Source organism: Tetrao urogallus (genome assembly GCF_951394365.1).
Source record: "Tetrao urogallus genome assembly, chromosome: 3".
Classification (NCBI taxonomy): Eukaryota; Metazoa; Chordata; class Aves; order Galliformes; family Phasianidae; genus Tetrao; species Tetrao urogallus.
The window spans coordinates 390,113-411,584 of NC_136815.1; the positions used below are offsets into that span (position 1 = coordinate 390,113).

The 21,472-nt window shown below is 58.2% G+C and overlaps 1 protein-coding gene across 1 annotated transcript in view; it reads left to right on the top strand.

The window, feature by feature from the left end:
* LOC306944775 (maestro heat-like repeat-containing protein family member 1) overlaps positions 1-21,472 on the top strand; it is a gene marked incomplete at both ends in the record, with an annotated part of 68,569 nt that overhangs the window by 34,661 nt on the left and 12,436 nt on the right. Inside the window, 8 exons of the mRNA XM_079533375.1 lie at positions 4,524-4,659; positions 7,846-7,958; positions 8,848-9,000; positions 12,365-12,519; positions 13,439-13,604; positions 14,200-14,396; positions 19,852-19,989; positions 20,480-20,594. Of these exons, the coding sequence (XP_079389501.1) occupies positions 4,524-4,659; positions 7,846-7,958; positions 8,848-9,000; positions 12,365-12,519; positions 13,439-13,604; positions 14,200-14,396; positions 19,852-19,989; positions 20,480-20,594 (1,173 nt within the window). The remainder of the gene's footprint in view (positions 1-4,523; positions 4,660-7,845; positions 7,959-8,847; positions 9,001-12,364; positions 12,520-13,438; positions 13,605-14,199; positions 14,397-19,851; positions 19,990-20,479; positions 20,595-21,472) is intronic.

Consider the following 21,472-nt stretch of genomic DNA (forward strand, 5'->3'; position numbering starts at 1 on the left):
CCTAATGCCATCCCAATGCCATCCCTGATGCCACCCCAGTGCCATCCTGGCGCCATCTTGGTGCCATCCCAGTACCATCCCAGTGCCATCCCAATGCCATGCAGGCACCGTCCCCATGCCATCCCTGATGCCACCCCAGTGCCATCCTGGCGCCATCTTGGTGCCATCCCAGTACCATCCCAGTGCCATCCCGGTGCCATCCCAGTGCCATCCCAGTGCCATCCTGGCACCATCCCAATGCCATCCCAATGCCATCCCAATGCCACCCCAGTGCCATCCTGGCGCCATCTTGGTGCCACCCCAGTACCATCCCAGTGCCATCCCAATGCCATCCTGGCACCATCCCAATGCCATCCCAGTGCCATCCCAGTGCCATCCCGGTACCATCCAGGTGCCATCCCAATGCCATCCCTGATGCCACCCCACTGCCATCCTGGCACCATCCCAGTGCCATCCCAATGCCATCCCAATGCCATCCCAGTGCCATCCTGGCACCATCCCAATGCCATCCCAGTGCCATCCCGCTGCCATCCCGCTGCCATCCCGCTGCCATCCCAGTGCCATCCCAATGACATCCCAGTGCCATCCCAGTGCCATCCCGCTGCCATCCAGCTGCCATCCCGCTGCCATCCCAGTGCCATCCCAATGACATCCCAGTGCCATCCCAAAGCCATCCCAGTGCCATCCCAATGCCCTCCCAGTGCCATCCCGCTGCCATCCCAGTTCCATCCCAATGACATCCCAGTGCCATCCCAAAGCCATCCCAGTGCCATCCCAATGCCATCCCAGTGCCATCCTGTTGCCATCCCAAGTGCCATCCCAATGCCATCCGAATGCCATCCGAATGCCATCCCTGATGCCACCCCAGTGCCATCCTGGCTCCATCTTGGTGCCATCCCAGTACCATCCCAGTGCCATCCCAATGCCATCCTGGCACCATCCCAATGCCATCCCAGTGCCATCCCAATGCCATCCCGGTACCATCCAGGTGCCATCCCAATGCCACTCCAGTGCCATCCCAGTGCCATCCTGGCACCATCCCAATGCCATCCCAGTGCCATCCCAGTGCCATCCCAATGCCATCCCGGTACCATCCAGGTGCCATCCCAATGCCATCCCAATGCCACCCCAGTGCCATCCTGGCACCATCCCAATGCCATCCCAGTGCCATCCCGGTACCATCCCTGATGCCACCCCAGTGCCATCCTGGCGCCATCTTGGTGCCATCCCAGTACCATCCCAGTGCCATCCCGGTGCCATCCTGGCACCATCCCAATGCCATCCCTGATGCCATCCCAGTGCCATCCTGGCACCATCCCAGTGCCATCCCTGATGCCACCCTACTGCCATCCTGGCACGATCCCAGTGCCATCCCAATGCCATCCCAGTGCCATCCCGCTGCCATCCCAATGACATCCCAGTGCCATCCCAATGCCATCCCAATGCCATGCCAGTGCCATCCTGGCGCCATCCTGGCGCCATCTTGGTGCCATCCCAAAGCCATCCCAATGCCATCCCGGTGCCATCCCAGTGCCATCCCAAAGCCATCCCAGTGCCATCCCAGTGCCATCCCGGTGCCATCCCGGTGCCATCCCAGTGCCATCCTGGCGCCATCCTGGCGCCATCTTGGTGCCATCCCAAAGCCATCCCAATGCCATCCCGGTGCCATCCCAGTGCCATCCCAAAGCCATCCCAGTGCCATCCCAGTGCCATCCCGGTGCCATCCCGGTGCCATCCCAGTGCCATCCGAATGCCATCCCTGATGCCACCCCAGTGCCATCCTGGCGCCATCTTGGTGCCATCCCAGTACCATCCCAATGCCATCCCAATGCCATGCAGGCACCGTCCCCATGCCATCACAATGCCATCCCTGATGCCACCCCAGTGCCATCCTGGTGCTGTCCTGGCACCATCCCAGTGCCATCCCAATGCCATCCCAGTGCCATCCCAGTGCCATCCTGGCACCATCCCAATGCCATCCCAATGCTATCCCTGATGCCACCCCAGTGCCATCCTGGCGCCATCTTGGTGCCACCCCAGTACCATCCCAGTGCCATCCCAATGCCATCCTGGCACCATCCCAATGCCATCCCAGTGCCATCCCAGTGCCATCCCGGTACCATCCCAATGCCATCCCAATGCCATCCCTGATGCCACCCCACTGCCATCCTGGCACCATCCCAGTGCCATCCCAATGCCATCCCAATGCCATCCCAGTGCCATCCTGGCACCATCCCAATGCCATCCCGCTGCCATCCCGCTGCCATCCCAGTGCCATCCCAATGCCATCCTGGCACCATCCCAGTGCCATCCCAATGCCATCCTGGCACCATCCCAGTGCCATCCTGGCACCATCCCAATGCCATCCCAATGCCATCCCTGATGCGACCCCAGTGCCATCCTGGCGCCATCTTGGTGCCATCCCAGTACCATCCCAGTGCCATCCCAATGCCATCCTGGCACCATCCCAATGCCATCCCTGATGCCATCCCAGTGCCATCCTGGCACCATCCCAGTGCCATCCCTGATGCCACCCTACTGCCATCCTGGCACGATCCCAGTGCCATCCCAATGCCATCCCAGTGCCATCCCGCTGCCATCCCAATGACATCCCAGTGCCATCCCAATGCCATCCCAATGCCATGCCAGTGCCATCCTGGCGCCATCCTGGCGCCATCTTGGTGCCATCCCAAAGCCATCCCAATGCCATCCCGGTGCCATCCCAGTGCCATCCCAAAGCCATCCCAGTGCCATCCCAGTGCCATCCCGGTGCCATCCCGGTGCCATCCCAGTGCCATCCGAATGCCATCCCTGATGCCACCCCAGTGCCATCCTGGCGCCATCTTGGTGCCACCCCAGTACCATCCCAGTGCCATCCCAATGCCATCCTGGCACCATCCCAATGCCATCCCAGTGCCATCCCAGTGCCATCCCGGTACCATCCCAATGCCATCCCAATGCCATCCCTGATGCCACCCCACTGCCATCCTGGCACCATCCCAGTGCCATCCCAATGCCATCCCAATGCCATCCCAGTGCCATCCTGGCACCATCCCAATGCCATCCCGCTGCCATCCCGCTGCCATCCCAGTGCCATCCCAATGCCATCCTGGCACCATCCCAGTGCCATCCCAATGCCATCCTGGCACCATCCCAGTGCCATCCCAGTGCCATCCCAATGCCATCCCAATGCCATCCCAGTGCCATCCCGGTACCATCCCAATGCCATCCCAGTGCCATCCCGGTACCATCCCAATGCCATCCCAGTGCCATCCTGGCACCATCCCAATGCCATCCCAGTGCCATCCCTGTGCCATCCCAATGCCATCCCAATGCCATCCCAGTGCCATCCCCGTACCATCCAGGTGCCATCCCAATGCCATCCCAATGCCATCCCAGTGCCATCCCAGTACCATCCAGGTGCCATCCCAATGCCATCCTGGCACCATCCCAATGCCATCCCGGCACCATCCCAATGCCATCCCAGTACCATCCCAGTGCCATCCCAATGCCATCCGGGTGCCATCCTGATCTCATGGTGTCCCCCTGATGCCATCCCAGTGCCATCCCAGTGCTGTCCCATTGCTCTCCTGGTGTCCTTCTGATGCTGTCCCCCTAAAGCCATTCCAGTGCTGTTCCAATGCTATCTCCATGCCATCCCAGCTCCACCCTGAAACCGTTTTGGTGCTGTCCTGGTGCCATCCCAGCACCATCCCCATGCCATCCCAGTGCCATCCTGGTGCCTTACCAGTGTCATCTCCCAATGCCTTTCCAGTGCCATCCTGCTGCCGTACCCATGCCTTCCCAGTGCCATTCGGGTGCTGTTCTGGTGCCATCTTGGCACCATCCCAATGCCATCCCAATGCCATCCCTGATGCCACCCCAGTGCCATCCTGGTGCCATCCTTGCGCCATCTTGGTGCCATCCCAGTACCATCCCAGTGCCATCCCAATGCCATCCTGGCACCATCCCCATGCCATCCCAATGCCATCCCTGATGCCACCCCAGTGCCATCCTGGCGCCATCTTGGTGCCATCCCAGTACCATCCCAGTACCATCCCGATGCCACCCCAATGTCATCCTGGTGCTGTTCTGACGCCATCTTGGTGCCATCCCAGTGCCATCCCAGTGCCTTCCTGGCACCATCCCAATGCCATCCCTGATGCCATCCCAATGCCATCCCAGTGCCATCCTGGCACCATCCCAATGCCATCCCTGATGCCACCCCACTGCCATCCTAGTGCCATCCTGGCGCCATCTTGGTGCCATCCCAGTACCATCCCAGTGCCATCCCAATGCCATCCTGGCACCATCCCCATGCCATCACAATGCCATCCCTGATGCCACCCCAGTGCCATCCTGGTGCTGTCCTGGCGCCATCTTGGTGCCATCCCATTACCATCCCAGTACCATCCCAGTACCATCCCGATGCCACCCCAATGTCATCCCGGTGCTGTCCTGGCGCCATCTTGGTGCCCTCCCGGTGCCATCCCAGCCCTGACACAGCCATGCTGTCCCCACAGACCGTTGTCCCATTCTACAACCTCGGTGTGCTCATCGCGCTCTTCTCCCCGCGCTGCTCCGACTCGGTGGGCAGCGTCCGGCAGCGCGCCGTCGACTGCGTCTACAGCCTGCTCTACATCCAGCTGTGCTACGAAGGTGGGCGCTGGGGGGTGGGCCCAGGGTGTGGGCTGGGCTTGGGGGGGTCAAACCCCTTCCCCTGGTTATGGGGCAGCAGAAAAAGAACCCACAAATGGGATCGTTAGGGTTGGGGGAGACCTCTGAGATTCCAGAGTCCAACCCCAGCCTGCCCCACCATGACCCTAAATAGGCCCGTAGAGTCATTAAGGTCAGAAGAGACCTTCAAGGTCATCCAGTCCAACCCTAACCTGCCCCACCATGACCCTAAATAGGCCCATAGAGTCATTAAGGTCAGAAGAGACCTTCAAGGTCATCCAGACCAACCCCAACCCTCCCTGACCATGACCTTAATTAGAATCATTAGGGTTGGAGGAGACTTCAGGGTTTGACACTACAACCCCAGCCTGCCCCACCGTGACCCTAAGTAGGCCCATAGAGTCATTAAGGTCAGAAGAGACCTTCAGGGTCATCCAGTCCAACCCCAACCCACCCCACCATGACCCCAAATTGAACCGTAGAGTCATCAAGGTTGGAAGAGCCTTCTAGGATCCCCCAGTCCAACCCCAACCTACCCCCACCATGACCCCAAATTGAACTGTAGAGTCATTAAGGTCAGAAGAGACCTTCAAGGTCATCCAGTCCAACCCCAGCCTGCCCCACCGTGACCCTAAGTAGGCCCATAGAGTCATTAAGGTCAGAAGAGACCTCCAAGGTCATCCAGTCCAACCCCAACCCACCCCACCATGACCCCAAATTGAACCGTAGAGTCATTAAGGTTGGAAGAGACCTGCAGGGTCATCCAGACCAACCCCAACCCTCCCTGACCATGACCTTAATTAGAATCATTAGGGTTGGAGGAGACCTCAAGGTCTGACACTCCAACCCCAACCTACCCCCACCATGACCCCAATAGAACCATGGAGTCATCAAGGTTGGAAGAGCCTTCTAGGATCCCCCAGTCCAACCCCAACCTACCCCCACCATGACCCCAAATTGGACTGTAGAGTCATTAAGGTCAGAAGAGACCTTCAAGGTCATCCAGTCCAACCCCAGCCTGCCCCACCGTGACCCTAAATAGGCCCATAGAGTCATTAAGGTCAGAAGAGACCTTCAAGGTCATCCAGTCCAACCCCAACCCACTCCACCATGACCCCACATTGAACCATAGAGTCATCAAGGTTGGAAGAGACCTCCAAGGTCATCCAGTCCATCCCTACCATGACCCTGAATTAGGCTTGGAGGAGATCCCTAACTCCAAGATCTCTAACTCCAACCCCGGCCCACCCCCCACCATGACCCAAACACAACCATACAATCATTAAGATTGGAAGAGACCTCTGGTATCCTTTGCGCTCACCAGCACAGAGCCTGGGGGATGAGCGGAGACAGCCAGACAGCCACCATGGCCTTCTTGGGGCCAGGAGTGGGGCCAGTGGGGCGATGTTGTCACTGGGGTTGAGATGCCGAGGGCTGGAATATCGCCGAGCAGTTCCAGGGCTCCCTCGGTCTGGCTTTCCCCCGTGTCACCAGGAGAGGTCAGGGCAGCACAGGGGATGAGCGCTCGGACGCGATGCGGGACGCAGCTCTGCTTCGCTGCTGTTCCCGGGAGCAGCGCTACGGGTCTGACCCACATCGCTGCGGTGTTCTGACCCACATCGCTGCTGCGCTGTGGTCCTTTGGGGCTGCTGCACTCTGACCCACATCGCTGCAGTATTGTGGTCCTTTAGATTCACTCCGTTCTGACCCACATCGCTGCAGTGTTGTCCTTTGGATTCACTCCGTTCTGACCCACACCGCTGCAGTGTTGTGGTTCTTTGGGGCAGCTCCATTCTGACCCACATCGCTGCGGTGTTCTGACCCACATCACTGCTGTGCTGTGGTCCTTTGGGGTGCTGCACTCTGACCCACATCGCTGCAGTATTGTGGTCCTTTAGATTCACTCCGTTCTGACCTACATCGCTGCAGTGTTGTCCTTTGGATTCACTCCGTTCTGACCCACATCGCTGCAGTGTTGTCCTTTGGATTCACTCCGTTCTGACCCACATCGCTGCAGTGTTGTCCTTTGGATTCACTCCGTTCTGACCCACATCGCTGCAGTGTTGTCCTTTGGATTCACTCCATTCTGACCCACATCGCTGCAGTGTTGTGGTTCTTTGGATTCACTCTGTTCTGACCCACATCGCTGCATTGTTGTGGTTCTTTGGGGCAGCTCCATTCTGACCCACATCGCTGCGGTGTTCTGACCCACATCGCTGCGGTGTTCTGACCCACATCGCTGCAGTGTTGTGGTCCTTTGGGTCTGCTCCATTCTGACCCACATCACTGCTGTGTTGTCCTTTGGATTCACTCCATTCTGACCCACATCACTGCAGTGTTGTGGTCCTTTGGGGTTTGCTCCATTCTGACCCACATCGCTGCAGTGTTGTCCTTTGGATTCACTCCATTCTGACCCACATCGCTGCAGTGTTGTGGTTTTTTGGGTCTGCTCCATTCTGACCCACATCACTGCAGTGTTGTGGTTCTTTCGGGCTGCTGCACTCTGACCCACATCGCTGCTGTGCTGTGGTTCTTTGGGGCTGCTGCACTCTGACCCACATCGCTGCAGTGTTGTGGTCCTTTGGATTCACTCCATTCTGACCCACATCGCTGCAGTGTTGTGGTCCTTTGGGGTTTGCTCCATTCTGACCCACATCGCTGCAGTGTTGTCCTTTGGATTCACTCCATTCTGACCCACATCGCTGCATTGTTGTGGTTCTTTGGGTCTGCTCCATTCTGACCCACATCACTGCAGTGTTGTCCTTTGGATTCACTCCATTCTGACCCACATCACTGCTGTGCTGTGGTTTTTTGGGGCTTCTGCACTCTGACCCACATCGCTGCGGTGTTCTGACCCACATCGCTGCTGTGCTGTGGTTCTTTGGGGCTGCTGCACTCTGACCCACATCGCTGCAGTGTTGTGGTCCTTTGGATTCACTCCATTCTGACCCACATCACTGCAGTGTTGTGGTCCTTTGGGGTTTGCTCCATTCTGACCCACATCGCTGCAATGTTGTCCTTTGGATTCACTCCATTCTGACCCACATCGCTGCAGTGTTGTGGTTTTTTGGGTCTGCTCCATTCTGACCCACATCACTGCAGTGTTTGGACCCACATCACTGCAGTGTTTGGGCGTTTGATCCAACCCAAGCTGTGCTCTGCCCGCAGGGTTCGCTCGGGACCACCGGGATGAGATGGTGGAGGGACTGAAGGCCCTGAAGAGGGGTCTGGAGGAGCCTGACTTCACTGTCCTGTTCCGCACCTGCACCAACATTGCCATGGTAAGGCAGGCAGAGCGGGGTTGCTCTGAGCATCCTGCCCCATTGCGATGCTGCCAGTCCCTGGAAGGTTGTACAACGAAAGATCCTAGAGCCATGGGATGGGCTGGGTTGGGTTGGTTGGAAGGGTCCTTAAAGGTCACAGAGCTATGGGATGCGTTGGAAGGGTCCTTAAAGGTCACAGAGCTATGGGATGCATTGGAAGGGTCCTTAAAGGTCATAGAGCTATGGGATGCGTTGGAAGGGTCCTTAAAGGTCATACAAGCTTAGGATGAGTTAGGAGAGTTCTTGATGGTTATAGAGCCAGGAAATGGTAGAATGGGTTGGGTAGGAAGGGTCCTTAAAGGTCATACAGCCATGGAGTGGTTGAGATAGAAAGGCCTTACAGATTGTAGAGCCACGGAATGGTTGGGTTGGAAGAGTCCTTAAAGATAACAGAGCCATGGAATGGCTTAGGTTAGGTTGGAAAGATCCTGAAAGATCACAGAGCCAGGGGATGAATTGAGTTGACTTAGAAAGGTCCTTAAAAGTCAGAGAACCATGGAACCATTGGGCCAGATGAATCCTTGAAGATCACAAAGTCACGGGATGCATTGGGTTGAGTTGGAAGGTCCTTATAGATTGTAGAGCCATGGAACAGGTTGAGTTGGCTTGTTAAGGTCCTGAAAGATCACAGAGCCTTAAGAAGGTTGGCCTGGAAAGGGCCTTAAAGCTGCCCAGCCCCACTCCTGCAGCAGTGTGTGTGCAGGCAGGCGGGCTGCTCGTCGTGCCATCAGAGAGCTGTGGGGCTGAGATCAGGGATGGCCGCCTGCAGCAGAGGCACCTTTGGTACCCCCCGTTTATTTGGGATGAACTGCTCAACCCCTCGTTAAGCCACTCGCTCTCCTCCCAGGTGATTGGGAAACGTGTCCCCCCGGACCAGCTGATGAGCCTCCTGCTCGCCATGTTTGAAGGGCTGGCAGACCCCGACAAGAACTGCTCCCGTGCGGCCACCGTTATGATCAACGCTCTGCTCAAGGAGCGGGGGGCCGTCCTGCAGGACAAGGTGAGCTCCTCCGGGGCAGCCCCGACCCCTCTGCCTCCCACCGGGTGCCAGGTCCTGGCAGCTGGGCCGTGTGGTTGGTATTCATCGAGTGGTTCGGGTCAGAAAGGACCTGAAAGGTCACGGAGCCATAGAACGAGTTGGGTTGGAAGGGTCTTGGAAGGTCGTGGAAGCATGGAATGCTTGGGTTGGAAGAGTCCTTAAAAATCGTAGTTGCTGGATGGTTGTATTGGAAGAGTCCTTAAAGATGATAGAGCCGTGGAATGGTTGTGCTGGGAGGGTCCTGAAAGGTAATGGAAGCATGGAATGCTTGGGTTGGAAGAGTCCTTGAAGATGGTAGAGTTGTTGGATGATTGGGTGGGAAGGGGTCCTTAAAGGTCACAGAACCATACAGTGGTTGGGTCGGAAGGGTCCTTACAGATCACACAACCATGGAACGGTTGGGTTGGAAGGGTCCTTACAGATCACACAACCACAGAATGGTTGGGATGGAAGGGTCCTTACAGATCACACAACCACAGAACGGTTGGGTTGGAAGGGTCCTTACAGATCACACAACCACAGAACGGTTGGGTTGGAAGGGTCCTTACAGATCACACAACCACAGAACGGTTGGGTTGGAAGGGTCCTTACAGATCACACAACCACAGAACGGTTGGGTTGGAAGGGTCCTTACAGATCACACAACCACAGAACGGTTGGGTTGGAAGGGTCCTTACAGATCACACAACCACAGAACGGTTGGGATGGAAGGGACCCCCCAGCCCCAGCCCTGCCGTGGGCTGGCTGCCCCCCAGCTCAGGCTGCCCAGTGCCCACCCCCAGCCTGGGGCACCTCCATGGCTGGGGCACCCACAGCTCCGGGCAGCACTGTTGGGGCTGCACTGCCTCTGGGTGAAGGATTTCCCCACGTCTGACCCCAAATCTCCCTTTTTTTTAATTGAAACCATTCCCCTCCGTTGCATCACTCTCTGCCCTTGCGCAGTCGCTTTCCAGTTTATCAACTCCCTTTGGGCACTGCAAGGATGTGACCATTCCCACTGAACCTCTGGCTGTATGATCACCTGCCCCACACTCCCTGGAGCTGTCACTCCTCCCATCACCACCGTGTTTTGATCAACATCCCAATTCCCACTCCATCCCCATCCCCTTTCCATCCCAATCCCCAATTTATCCCAATCCCAATCCCCTCCCCATCCGGATCCCCTCCTCTATCCACATCCCAATCCCCTCCCCATCTCCTTCCCCTCCTCATCCCAATCCCTACCCCATCCCATCCCCATCCCATCCCCATCCCCACCTCATCCCAATTCCCACCTTATCCCCATCCCAATCCCCTCCCCATCTCCTTCCCCTCCCCATCCCAACCGCACCCCATCCCAATCCCCACCTCATCCCAATCCCAATCCCCTCCTCTATCCCCATCCCAATCCCCATCCCCATCTCCTTCCCCTCCCCATCCCAATCCCCACTTTATCCCCATCCCAATCCCCTCCCCATCTCCTTCCCCTCCTCTATCCCCATCCCAATCCCCTCCCCATCCGAATCCCCTCCTCTATCCACATCCCAATCCCATCCCCATCCCCATCCCCTCCCAATCCCAGTTCCAACCCATCCCTATCTATCTGCACACCATCCCCATCTCATCCTCTTCCTCTCAATCCCCTCCCAATCCCAATCCCCACCTCATCCCATCCCCTCCCAATCCCATCCCCATCCCATCCCCTTCCCCACCCCATTCCAATCCCCTCCCAATTCCAATCCCATCCCATCCCAATGCCATCACCATCTCCATCCCATCCCCGTCCCATCCCCTTCCCCATCCCATTCCAATCCCCTCCCAACCTCATCCCCATCCCATCCCCTTCCCCACCCCATCTCAATCCCCTCCCAATCCCAATCCCATTCCATCCCAATGCCGTCACCATCTCCATCCCATTCCCATCCCATCCCCTTCCCCATCCCATCCCAATTCCCTCTCAATCCCCACCTCATCCCATCCCCACCCCACACCATCCCCATCCCATCCCTTTCCCCACCTCATCTCAGTCCCCTCCCAATCCCATCCCATCCCAATGCCATCACCATCTCCATCCCACCCCCATCCCATTCTCTTCCCCATCCCATCCCATCCCCTCCCAATCCCATCCCCATCCCATCCCCATCCCATCCCATCCCCATCCCACCCCCATCCCCATCCCGTTCTGCACCCCACTCCGAAAAGGAATATTTTTTTTTGCTCTAATCCACCGCCGTAGGACTAAGCTCCCCCTTTTCTCCTGCACTAATTGGAAACACTGGCTCTCCCCGCTCGGCTCAGGCTGTGCGCAGCAGCTCCTGCTAACGTCCCGCTCCCCCCTTGACCCCTCCCCATCGCTCCCTTTTTGTCCAGACCCCGTCCGGCCCAGATCCTGAAACCCGACCTGACGCTAAATCCCGGCAGCTCCGTGCTAAGCTCGGGGATTTGCTGCCAGGTCTGGGCTGTGCATGCGCTTCCTCCGTGCCTTGCCGTGCATCATGCAGACAGCGGGGCCGGGGGAATCGCCCCCTGTTCTGCTCCAGTTGCTGGGGTTGAAGATTTGGAGAATGGTGGGGTTGGCAGGGTCATAGAGCCATGGGTTGGGTTGGAAGGGTCCTTGAAGGTCATAGAGCCATGGGTTGGGTTGGAAGGGTCCTTGAAGGTCATGGAGCCATGGGTTGGGTTGGAAGGGTCCTTGAAGGTCATGGAGCCATGGGTTGGGTTGGAAGGGTCCTTGAAGGTCATGGAGCCATGGGTTGGGTTGGAAGGGTCCTTGAAGGTCATAAAGCCATGGGTTGGGTTGGAAGGGTCCTTGAAGGTCATAGAGCCATGGGTTGGGTTGGAAGGGTCCTTGAAGGTCATAGAGCCATGGGTTGGGTTGGAAGGGTCCTTGAAGGTCATAGAGCCGTGGGTTGGGTTGGAAGGGTCCTTGAAGGTCATAGAGCCGTGGGTTGGGTTGGAAGGGTCCTTGAAGGTCATAGAGCCATGGGATAGGTGGGAAGGGTTCTTGGAGATCATAGAGCCATGGGATTTGGGGGTGAGAAGGGTTCTTGGAGATCATGGGACAGTAGGATGGGTGGGTTGGAAAGATCCTAAAAGGTCATAGAGCCATGGGATTTGGGGGTTGGAAATGTCCTTAAAGATCATAGAGCACTGGGACGGTTGGGCTGGAGAGGACCTCAACAATCATCCTGTTCCAACCCCACGGCACTGCTGAACTCCAGATGCTGGCAGAGCACCGTGACACATTCTGCAGTGTCACCGGCACGAGTGGACACCACAGCCAACTCCCCTCAAGCTCTCGCCGTGTCCTTTCCCCCATCTCAGCGCCACCCCCGTTGCCCCACAGGTGCCCGACATCATGAGCATCATCCACGGCAAGCTGCAGGAGGTGGACGAGGAGCACGTGCGCAAGGCAGCCCAGCAGACGGTGTACATCCTGGCAGCCCAGCACACCGGCGTGGTGGTGTCCAGCCTGCTGGGCAGCACGCTGCCCTTCGACAGGTACCTGCATCCAGAGCAGCTTTTGCTTTATGTGCAGCCTGAAGCTTTTTGGCTCCTTCCCCCTTGCTGGAATTTCTGCTGGGAGCTCAAGGATCGTTGTGTCCGCTTGCTGCCGAGGGTTTGTGGGGCATAGGGGTGTAAGTAGAGTGGATGAGCGAAGCTGAGTGTGGTTGGGGCAGTCAGGGCTGTGGAGTGGGGCAGCTCAGCAAAGCCAGAGCTCCACGGTGTCATAGCTGGCCCCAGGCTGAGCCCTGAGCGTAGAACCATGGAATGGGTTGGTTGGATTGGAAGGGTCCTTCAAGATCATAGAGTCATGGGATGGTAGGGTTGGGTTAGAAGGGTCCTCAAAGATCACAGAACCGTGGCATGGATTGGGTTAGGTTGGAAGGGTACTTCAAAATCATAGAGCTGTGGAATGGTTGGATTAGAAGGGCCCATTGAGATCATATAACCATGGATGGTGGGTGTGGATTGGAAGAGTCCTTGAAGATCATAGAGCCATAGAATAATTGGGTTGGAAAGGTCTTAATAGACCATTGAACCATGGGATAGGTTGGGTTCACTTAGGTTAGGTTGTTAGGGTCCTTAAAGATCATAGAGCCATAGGATGGGTTGCACTGGGAGGGTCCTTAAAGTTCAAAGAGAACAGAATGGTTGGACTGGTGGAGTTTTAATAGACCGTATGAAATGGATTGAGTTGGGTTGGAAGGGTCCTTCAAGATCACAGAGCCCTGGAATGGTTGGGTTGGAAGGGTCCTTGCAGATCATAGGACCATGGAATGATTGGGTCAGAAGGGTCCTTGCAGATCAAAGGACCATGGGATGGTTGGGTGGGAAGGGTCCTTGCAGATCAAAGGACCACGGGATGGTTGGGTGGGAAGGGTCCTTACCCAGCCCCTCTCTCCTCTGCTCCCCGCAGCCACACGTGTGCCATGTGGCGGGCCCTGGCTGTGGAGCCCAGCCTGACGGCACAGATCCTGGAGCAGCTGCTGGAGAAGGTGGGGCGGGACGTGCCCTACAAGGAGAGCAGAGCCTTCCTGCTGGGCGGCAGCTCAGAGCGCGTGGCCACGCCGCTGCCCATGGCCGTGAGTGTCCCTGGTGTCCGCGCTCGGGGGCCGTGCCAGGCGCGGGTCTGGAAGGCGGCGTGACGCCCGTCGGCGCTAATCCGCCGCTCGTAAAACCCTCTCAGGTGTCCGTTCTCGGCGGGGCAGAGAGCGCTTTGCATTTTTATCCCCTCCGAAAAAAAAAAAATAAAATAAACCCCGCTTGGCAGCTCTCTGAGCAGGAAAACAGCTGTGAAAATTTCCTCCTGCAAAGGACCCGATGCAGGTGGTGCAGCCCGGCCGCCCCGCTCTGCTCTCACCTCCCCCCGGTTGCGGCGCGGTGTAAACTGGGCAGAGAGGAGCTGGGTGCTGCCCTGCCACCGGGGGCTGGGGGCTCTGCATTGTGACCCCAAAGCCCAGCTTGATATTCCCCCGTGGGTCTGCAGAGCTCTCCCAGCACCGGGGCTGCGTTTGGGACGCGCTGTGCGAGCGCGGAGCCGCAACCTCCGCTATTTACCAACAGACAGCGGCGTGGTGCGGGGCCGGGGGTGGGGGGGATCCCTCCTAATCCTCCTCCCCCCCCCCTCAGCTCTCTCTCTGTTTCTCTCCCTCTCCCCCCCCCCCCCCCCCCCCCAAGGCCACATGTGCTCTGCATGAGATCATGTCTGCGCCGGAGTCTGGGCCGGCGGTGCTGGGGCTCTACGCGCCGCTCTTCGTGACCCTCCTGCTGCGCGTCAGCTGCACCGTGGGTGTTCAGCTACCGAAGAGCCTGCAGGGCAGGGAGAGGAGGAGCAGCAGCCACGCGGCCTTGTCCCGCAGCCTCCAGCCCTGCAGGTAACGCCGGGTGGATCATTCGCACGGTGTGGCACGCGGCGCGACACGGCCGCTCGGGTAGAGCCGGCCTTGAGCTGTGATTTGGGCTCTGCTGGGTTTGGCTTTTTTTTGCGTGCGTGGTTTTCTCCCAGTTCTCCCAGTTCTCTGCCCTGCTGGTGCGGAGGATCCCACGCTGCGTTGTGTCTCGGCATTGGAAGGGTACGAGCCGAGGTCAGGTTGGATGTTTGGAAATGTTTCTCGAGCCAAAGAGCGGTCGGACATTGGCATGGGCTGCCCAGGGGGTGGTGGGGTCACCATCCTGGGGTCTTCAGGAACTGGGGAGATGTGGCACCTGGGGACACAGTTGGTTGGGGTTGGGTTTGGGATCTCAGAGGTCCTCTTCCAAACCCAGAGTCCACAACGATGTGACCCCGGGAGCCCAGCCCATCTCCTCCTGCTCTCCCACCCCACCCTCAGGGGATGAGCAGAGCAATCCTTGCAGCAGGCCGGGATCCCGCAGCAGCTCGAGGGCCACCCTGTGGCTAATGGGGGTAGTCCTTGGCTGATGGTGATGGCTCATGGCTATTTGTGGTGGTCCACGGTTGTTGCTGGTGGTCCACGGTTGGTGTTGACGGTTTGTGGTTGGTTTATGGCTATTTGTGGTGGTCCTTGGTTGTTGCTGGTGGTCCACGGTTGGTGGTGACGGTCTGCGATTGGTGATGGTGGTCCGTGATTGATGGTGGTGGTCCATAGTTGATGGTGGCAATCCGTGGCTGATGGTGGTGGTTGGTAATGATGCATCATGACTGATGGTGGTTGTCCACGAGTGGTGGTGACGGTCCGTGGTTGTTGTTGGTGGTACATGGCTGTTGGTGGTGGTGCATGGTTGTTGGTGGTACATGGTTGTTGGTGGTACATGGTTGTTGGTGGTACATGGTTGTTGATTGTACATGGTTGCTGTTGGTGGTACATGGTTGTTGGTGGTACATGGTTGTTGGTGGTGGTACATGGTTGGTGGTGGTACATGGTTGCTGTTGGTGGTACATGGTTGCTGTTGGTGGTACATGGTTGTTGGTGGTGGTACATGGTTGTTGGTGGTACATGGTTGTTGGTGGTACATGGTTGTTGGTGGTGGTACATGGTTGCTGTTGGTACATGGTTGCTGTTGGTGGTACATGGTTGTTGGTGGTGGTACATGGTTGTTGGTGGTGGTACATGGTTGGTGGTGGTACATGGTTGCTGTTGGTGGTACATGGTTGCTGTTAGTGGTACATGGTTGTTGGTGGTGGTACATGGTTGTTGGTGGTGGTACATGGTTGCTGTTGGTGGTACATGGTTGGTGGTGGTACATGGTTGTTGGTGGTGGTACATGGTTGGTGGTGGTACATGGTTGTTGGTGGTGGTACATGGTTGTTGGTGGTGGTACATGGTTGTTGGTGGTGGTACATGGTTGTTGGTGGTACATGGTTGTTGTTGGTGGTACATGGTTGTTGGTGGTGGTGCATGGCTGTTGTTGATGGTCTGTGCTTGGTGCTGGTGGTTCATGATTGTTGGTGATGGCTCGTGGCTGACGGTGGTCTGTGGTCGGTGGTAGTGGTCCGTGGTGGATGGTGATGGTCTGTGGCTTGTGGTTGTTGGTGGTGATGCGTGGTTGATGGCGGTCCTTGGCATTACCTGTGCTTGGAGAGCATCGAGGCAGTGGCATTGCGTGAGACCCTTCCAGAAATGCCCAGGGCCGGGTGGCCAGTGGCTGCGTGGCCACATTGGGTGTGAGCTGGTGGCCGGGGCCACGTAACCGTGAAGTCACCACTGATGGATGGTGGGGAAGAGGCTCTGTCTGACGCGCCGAGATGTGAAATTCCAGCTCGGTCCCAGGAGCTGGTTACAATATCAAAGCCGCTTCCTGGCCGCGTTCTGAATGCTGAATCTCCCTGATCCTTAAATGCCAAAGAGCGACGGTAAAGGTGAACACGATAGCTTGGCAGGAAGGGGAGGCTGGAAGACACAGCCTTTGTTGGAGAGGAAGGAAGCGTCTGTAGGAAAAGCAAACGCCGTGAAGCGTCCGTCCCGCAGGAGCAGCCTCGTGCTGCGTCTGCCGCGAGGCCGAGCCCGGAGCAAGGGGAGGATCAGGTCTCTGCGAGCGTCTGCCAGAGGCTTTTGTGCTGCTGTTTTCGTGTGCTGCAAGGAAATCGATCCTGCTGCAGCTTTCCTGGGCTGACTGCGGCTCCACCTGTACCGTGCGGGGTTCTGGGGCTCACGCAGGGTTCTCGCCGTGCGGAACTGAGAGCGCTCCCCGCGATGTGCTGCTGCTGCTGCTGCTGATGCTGCAGCTCTTCCCTGTCCTACAGCTGGAGTGGGATCCAGGTTTGGGTCCGGGGGCAACCCCATAGTGGGGGGCTGGAGCCCAGGAGCAAACGGGGGACAGATCCAGGGCTGCTGCTGTTCTCAGCGCCAGCCGTGGTTCGTGGTGGTGGTCCGTGGTTGGCAGTGGTCGTTAGCTCCAGACACAGTCAGTGATGGTCTGTGGCTGATGGTGGTGGTCTGTGGCTTATGATGGGCCTCGGTACAAGCTGCGGTTAGTGGTGGTGGTCCATGGCACCTGCCGTGATTGGTGATGGTGATCCATGGTTCGTGGTGGTCCTCAGTAAGAGCTGTCGTTGGTGGCAGTGGCCCATGGCACCAGTCATGGCTGGAGGCGGTGGTCCATGTCTGATGGTGATGGTCCATGGTTGGTGCTGGCGGTCCTTGGCAGTGGCTGTGATTGGTGGTAGTGGCCCATCGTTGGCGCTGGTCTTTGGCAGCAGCTGTAGCTGAAACTATCAGGTGGCCTGTAGTTGGTGGTGGTGGTCTGTGGTTGATGGTTGTCCTTGGCATTTGGTCAGTTGGTGATGGAGTTCCATGGTTGGTGGTGGTCTTCGACACCAGCTGCGGTTGTTGGTGGTGGCCCATGGCTGATGGTGGTAGTCCATGGTTGTTGGTGGTGGTCTGCGGCACCAGCTATGGTTGGCAGTGGTGAACCACGGCTGGCGGTTGTCCTCAGCACAGCTGTGGTTGGTGGAGCTGGTCCATGGATGATGGTGGTCCATTGTTGTGGCACTGGTCCATGGCTGTGGTGGTGGTGCATGGTTGGTGCTGGTGCATGTTTGTGGTGGTGGTTCCATGGTTGATGGTGGTCATTGGCACAGCCGTGGTTGGTGGTGATCCGTGGCTGATGGTGGTGGTGGTCCGTGGTTGGCAGTGGTCCATGGGTGCTGGTGGCCCGTGGTTGCTGGTGGTTCCATGGTTGTGGTGTTGGTCCATGGTTGGTGGTGGTCCTTGGCACAGCTGTGTTTGTTGGTGGTGATCCGTGGCTGATGGTGGTGGTGGTCCTTGGTTGGCAGTGGTCTGTGGTTGCTGGTGGTTCCATGGTTGTGGTGTTGGTCCATGGTTGGTGGTGGTCCTTGGCACAGCCGTGGTTGTTGGTGGTGATCCATGGCTGATGGTGGTGGTGGTCGTTGGTTGGCAGTGGTCCATGGGTGCTGGTGGCCCATGGTTGCTGGTGGTTCCATGGTTGTGGTGTTGGTCCATGGTTGGTGGTGGTCCTTGGCACAGCTGTGGTTGCTGGCGGTGGCCCTTGGCTGATGGTGGTAGTGGTGGTCCGTGGTTGGCTCTGTTCCTTGGCAGAGCTGTGGTTGGCAGTGGTGGTTTGGCATCGCCTGTGTCGGGACGCCGTCCTGAGCCGTGTGTTCTCCATCTGCACTCACGCTGACAGCCAGGATTGCTCCATCACCAATACTTGTTTTGCTGCGACAGGATAACGTATGGTTCCCATATGTTGCTCCACGCTCGCAGCAAAATAATCCCCACCTATAAAATACTAATGCAAAAAAAACCACCCTCCAGCAGCTCTGGACTGCTTTCCTTTTCAGCCCACTCTCCTGGGTCATGGTAATGGTGTTGTCACAACACATGGAGCTGCTCCTGCACTGATGGGGGGCAGCCCTGCTATGGGGCTGTGCTCTGCAGCACCGGGCTGGGAGGCACAGTGTGGTGGTGTGGTGTGATGGCGTGATGTGGCTGTGCAATGTGATGGCGTGGTGTGATGGTACAGGGTGACGGTGTGGGGTGATGGTACAGGGTGACGGTGTGGGGTGATGGTACAGGGTGACGGCGTGGGGTGATGGTACAGGGTGACGGTGTGGGGTGATGGTACAGGGTGACGGTGTGGGGTGATGGTACAGGGTGACGGCGTGGGGTGATGGTACAGGGTGACGATGTGGGGTGATGGTACAGGGTGACGGTGTGGGGTGATGGTACAGGGTGACGGTGTGGCGTGATGGTACAGGGTGACGGTGTGGCGTGATGGTACAGGGTGACGGGGTGGGGTGATGGTACAGGGTGACGGTGTGGCGTGATGGTACAGGGTGACGGGGTGGGGTGATGATACAGGGTGACAGTGTGGGGTGATGGTACAGGGTGACGGTGTGGTGTGATGGTACAGGGTGACGGGGTGGGGTGATGATACAGGGTGACGATGTGGTGTGATGGTACAGGGTGACGGGGTGGGGTGATGGTACAGGGTGACGATGTGGTGTGATGGTACAGGGTGACGGGGTGGGGTGATGGTACAGGGTGACGATGTGGTGTGATGGTACAGGGTGACGGGGTGGGGTGATGGTACAGGGTGATGGTGTGGTGTGATGGTACAGGGTGACGGCGTGGGGTGATGGTACAGGGTGATGGTGTGGTGTGATGGTACAGGGTGACGGTGTGGTGTGATGGTACAGGGTGACAGCACAGTGTGTTGGCACAACATAATAATCACAGAATCCTAGAATGGCCTGGGTTGCAAAGGAACCCAATGCTCATCTGGTTCCAACCCCTGCTGTGTGCAGGTCGCCAACCAGCAACCCAGGCTGCCCAGAGCCACATCCAGCCTGGCCTCCAATGCCTGCAGGGATGGGGCGTCCACAGCCTCCTTGGGCAACCTGTGCCAGTGCCTCACCACCCTCTGGCTGAAAAACTTCCTCCTCATATCCAACCCAAACCTCCCCTGGCTCGGTTTAAAACCATTCCCCTTGTCCTGTCGCCACCCACCCTCACAAACAGCCGTTCCCCTCCTGTTTATTCGCTCCCTCCAATCACTGCAAGGCCACCATGAGGTCTCCCCCCAGCCTTCTCTTCTCCAAGCCGAACAAGGCCAGTTCCCCCAGCATCTCCTCATGTGAGAGGTGCTCCAGCCCTCTGACAAAGTGAAGGTGCGACGTGGCAGTGCAGTGTGGCAGCGCTGTGCGGTGGTACGACGTGACAAAGCGTCGCGATGGTGTGATGTGACTTGGTCTGATGGTACAACGTGACGATGCGGTGCGATGGCACGGCGTGACAGTACAACCTGGCAATACGGTGTGACTGCACAGCGTGATAACGTGCTGTAATGGTACAGCATGGCAATGTGATGCGATGGTGCACAGTGTGACGTCGCCGTGCTTCTCCCCAGCTGTGCAGTGCAGACGCTGCGGGCCATGCTGGCACGGGGTGGCAGTGAGGCTGTGGCCACGGCTGTGGGCAGTGCTGGCGGATGGGAGCTGATGGAGAACCCTGAGCGGCACCACGAGGGCGTCACTGTGCTGGCTGGGTGAGGGCAGGGGCTGTGGGGGCACAAGGAAGGGGGTATTGGAGGGTGAGGGCATCGGGGACAGGGAGCATGAGGGGCAGGGTTGTTGGGGAGTGGGGGCATTGGGGGACACGGATGTTGAGGACTGAGTGCTTTAGGGACAGGGGCATTGAGGATTGGGGGCACCAGGGATGAGGTCGTGGCGGATGGTGGCATTGGGAACTGAGGGCATTGAGGGGCAGGGGGCGTTGAAGACTGGGGGCACTGGGGGCAGTGGAGACGGGCGTTGGAAATGGGGGCATTGGGGACTTGGGGACACTGGGGACAGGGGGCACTGGGGGACTGGAAGAATTGGGGGTTGGGGGCATTGGGGAACTGCAGGCATCAGTGGCGGGCATTGAGGGCTGAAGGCATTGGGGATGGGGGCACTGGGGGCTGGTGGCATTTGGAGACAAGGCATTGATGACCGGGGGCTGAGGGCTGTGTGGTTGACAGTCCCTTCTCCCTGCAGCTCCATGGCACGGCATGCTGGCCCCCGCCTGCCCCTCATTGTCAAGAGCCTCGTCCCCACGCTGAGCAGCGCCTTCGACAGCCAACGCGTCACTGCCACCGCCTTCCTGGCTGAGGTGAGCGGGGCAGAACCGTGCAGAATCCCCAAATTCCAGATCCATAGGGGCTGGAAGGGACCTCTGGAGCTCCTCCAGCCCAACCTGGCTCCCTTCTTCCATCCCCCACCCCCCAGATACCCATCAGCGCTGCTCACACCCCTCTCAGCCTTCTCTCCCCCAGCTGCACAGCCCCGGGGCTCTCAGCCCGTCCCCACCAGGAGGGGCTCCAGGCCCCCCCATCCCCACATCCTCTGCTGGGCTCTCCCAGCACTTCCCAGTCTGCCCTGAACTGGGAGCCCAGCGCCGGGCGCAGCGCTGCAGCAGTGCCTGCAGGGCAGAGCAGAGGGGAGCAGCACCTCCCTGCCCTGCTGGCTGCACTCTGGCAATGCACCACAGGGTCCCGTTGGCTCTCTTGGCCTCCAGGGCTCACTGCTGGCTCGTGGTCAACTGTTGGTCAATCGCTGGTCATCCACTGGTCCATTGTTGGTCAACTATTGGTCAACAGTTGGTCAACTGTTGGCCTTCTTGGCCACAAGGGCACTCTGCTGGCTTGTGGTCAACCATTGGTCCTTTTGGCCACCAGGACGCACTACTGGCTCACGGTCAATCACTGGTCAACCGCTGGTTAGTTGTTGTTCAACCATTGGCTCTCTTGGCCTTGAGGCTCACTGCTGTCTCTTGATCAATCACTGATCAACCATCGGCCCTCTTGGCCACCGGGGCACAGTGCTGTCTCATGCTCAACCATTGGGTCAACCTTTGGCCTCCAAGACCCCCAGCTCCTTCTCCATTGAACTCCCTTCCATCAGCTCAGCCCTGACCTACTCTGCTGCATGCTTAGGGTCGAGGCAGCGCCATTGCTGACCACAGTGGGGCTGTATTCTCATCCCTTCGTG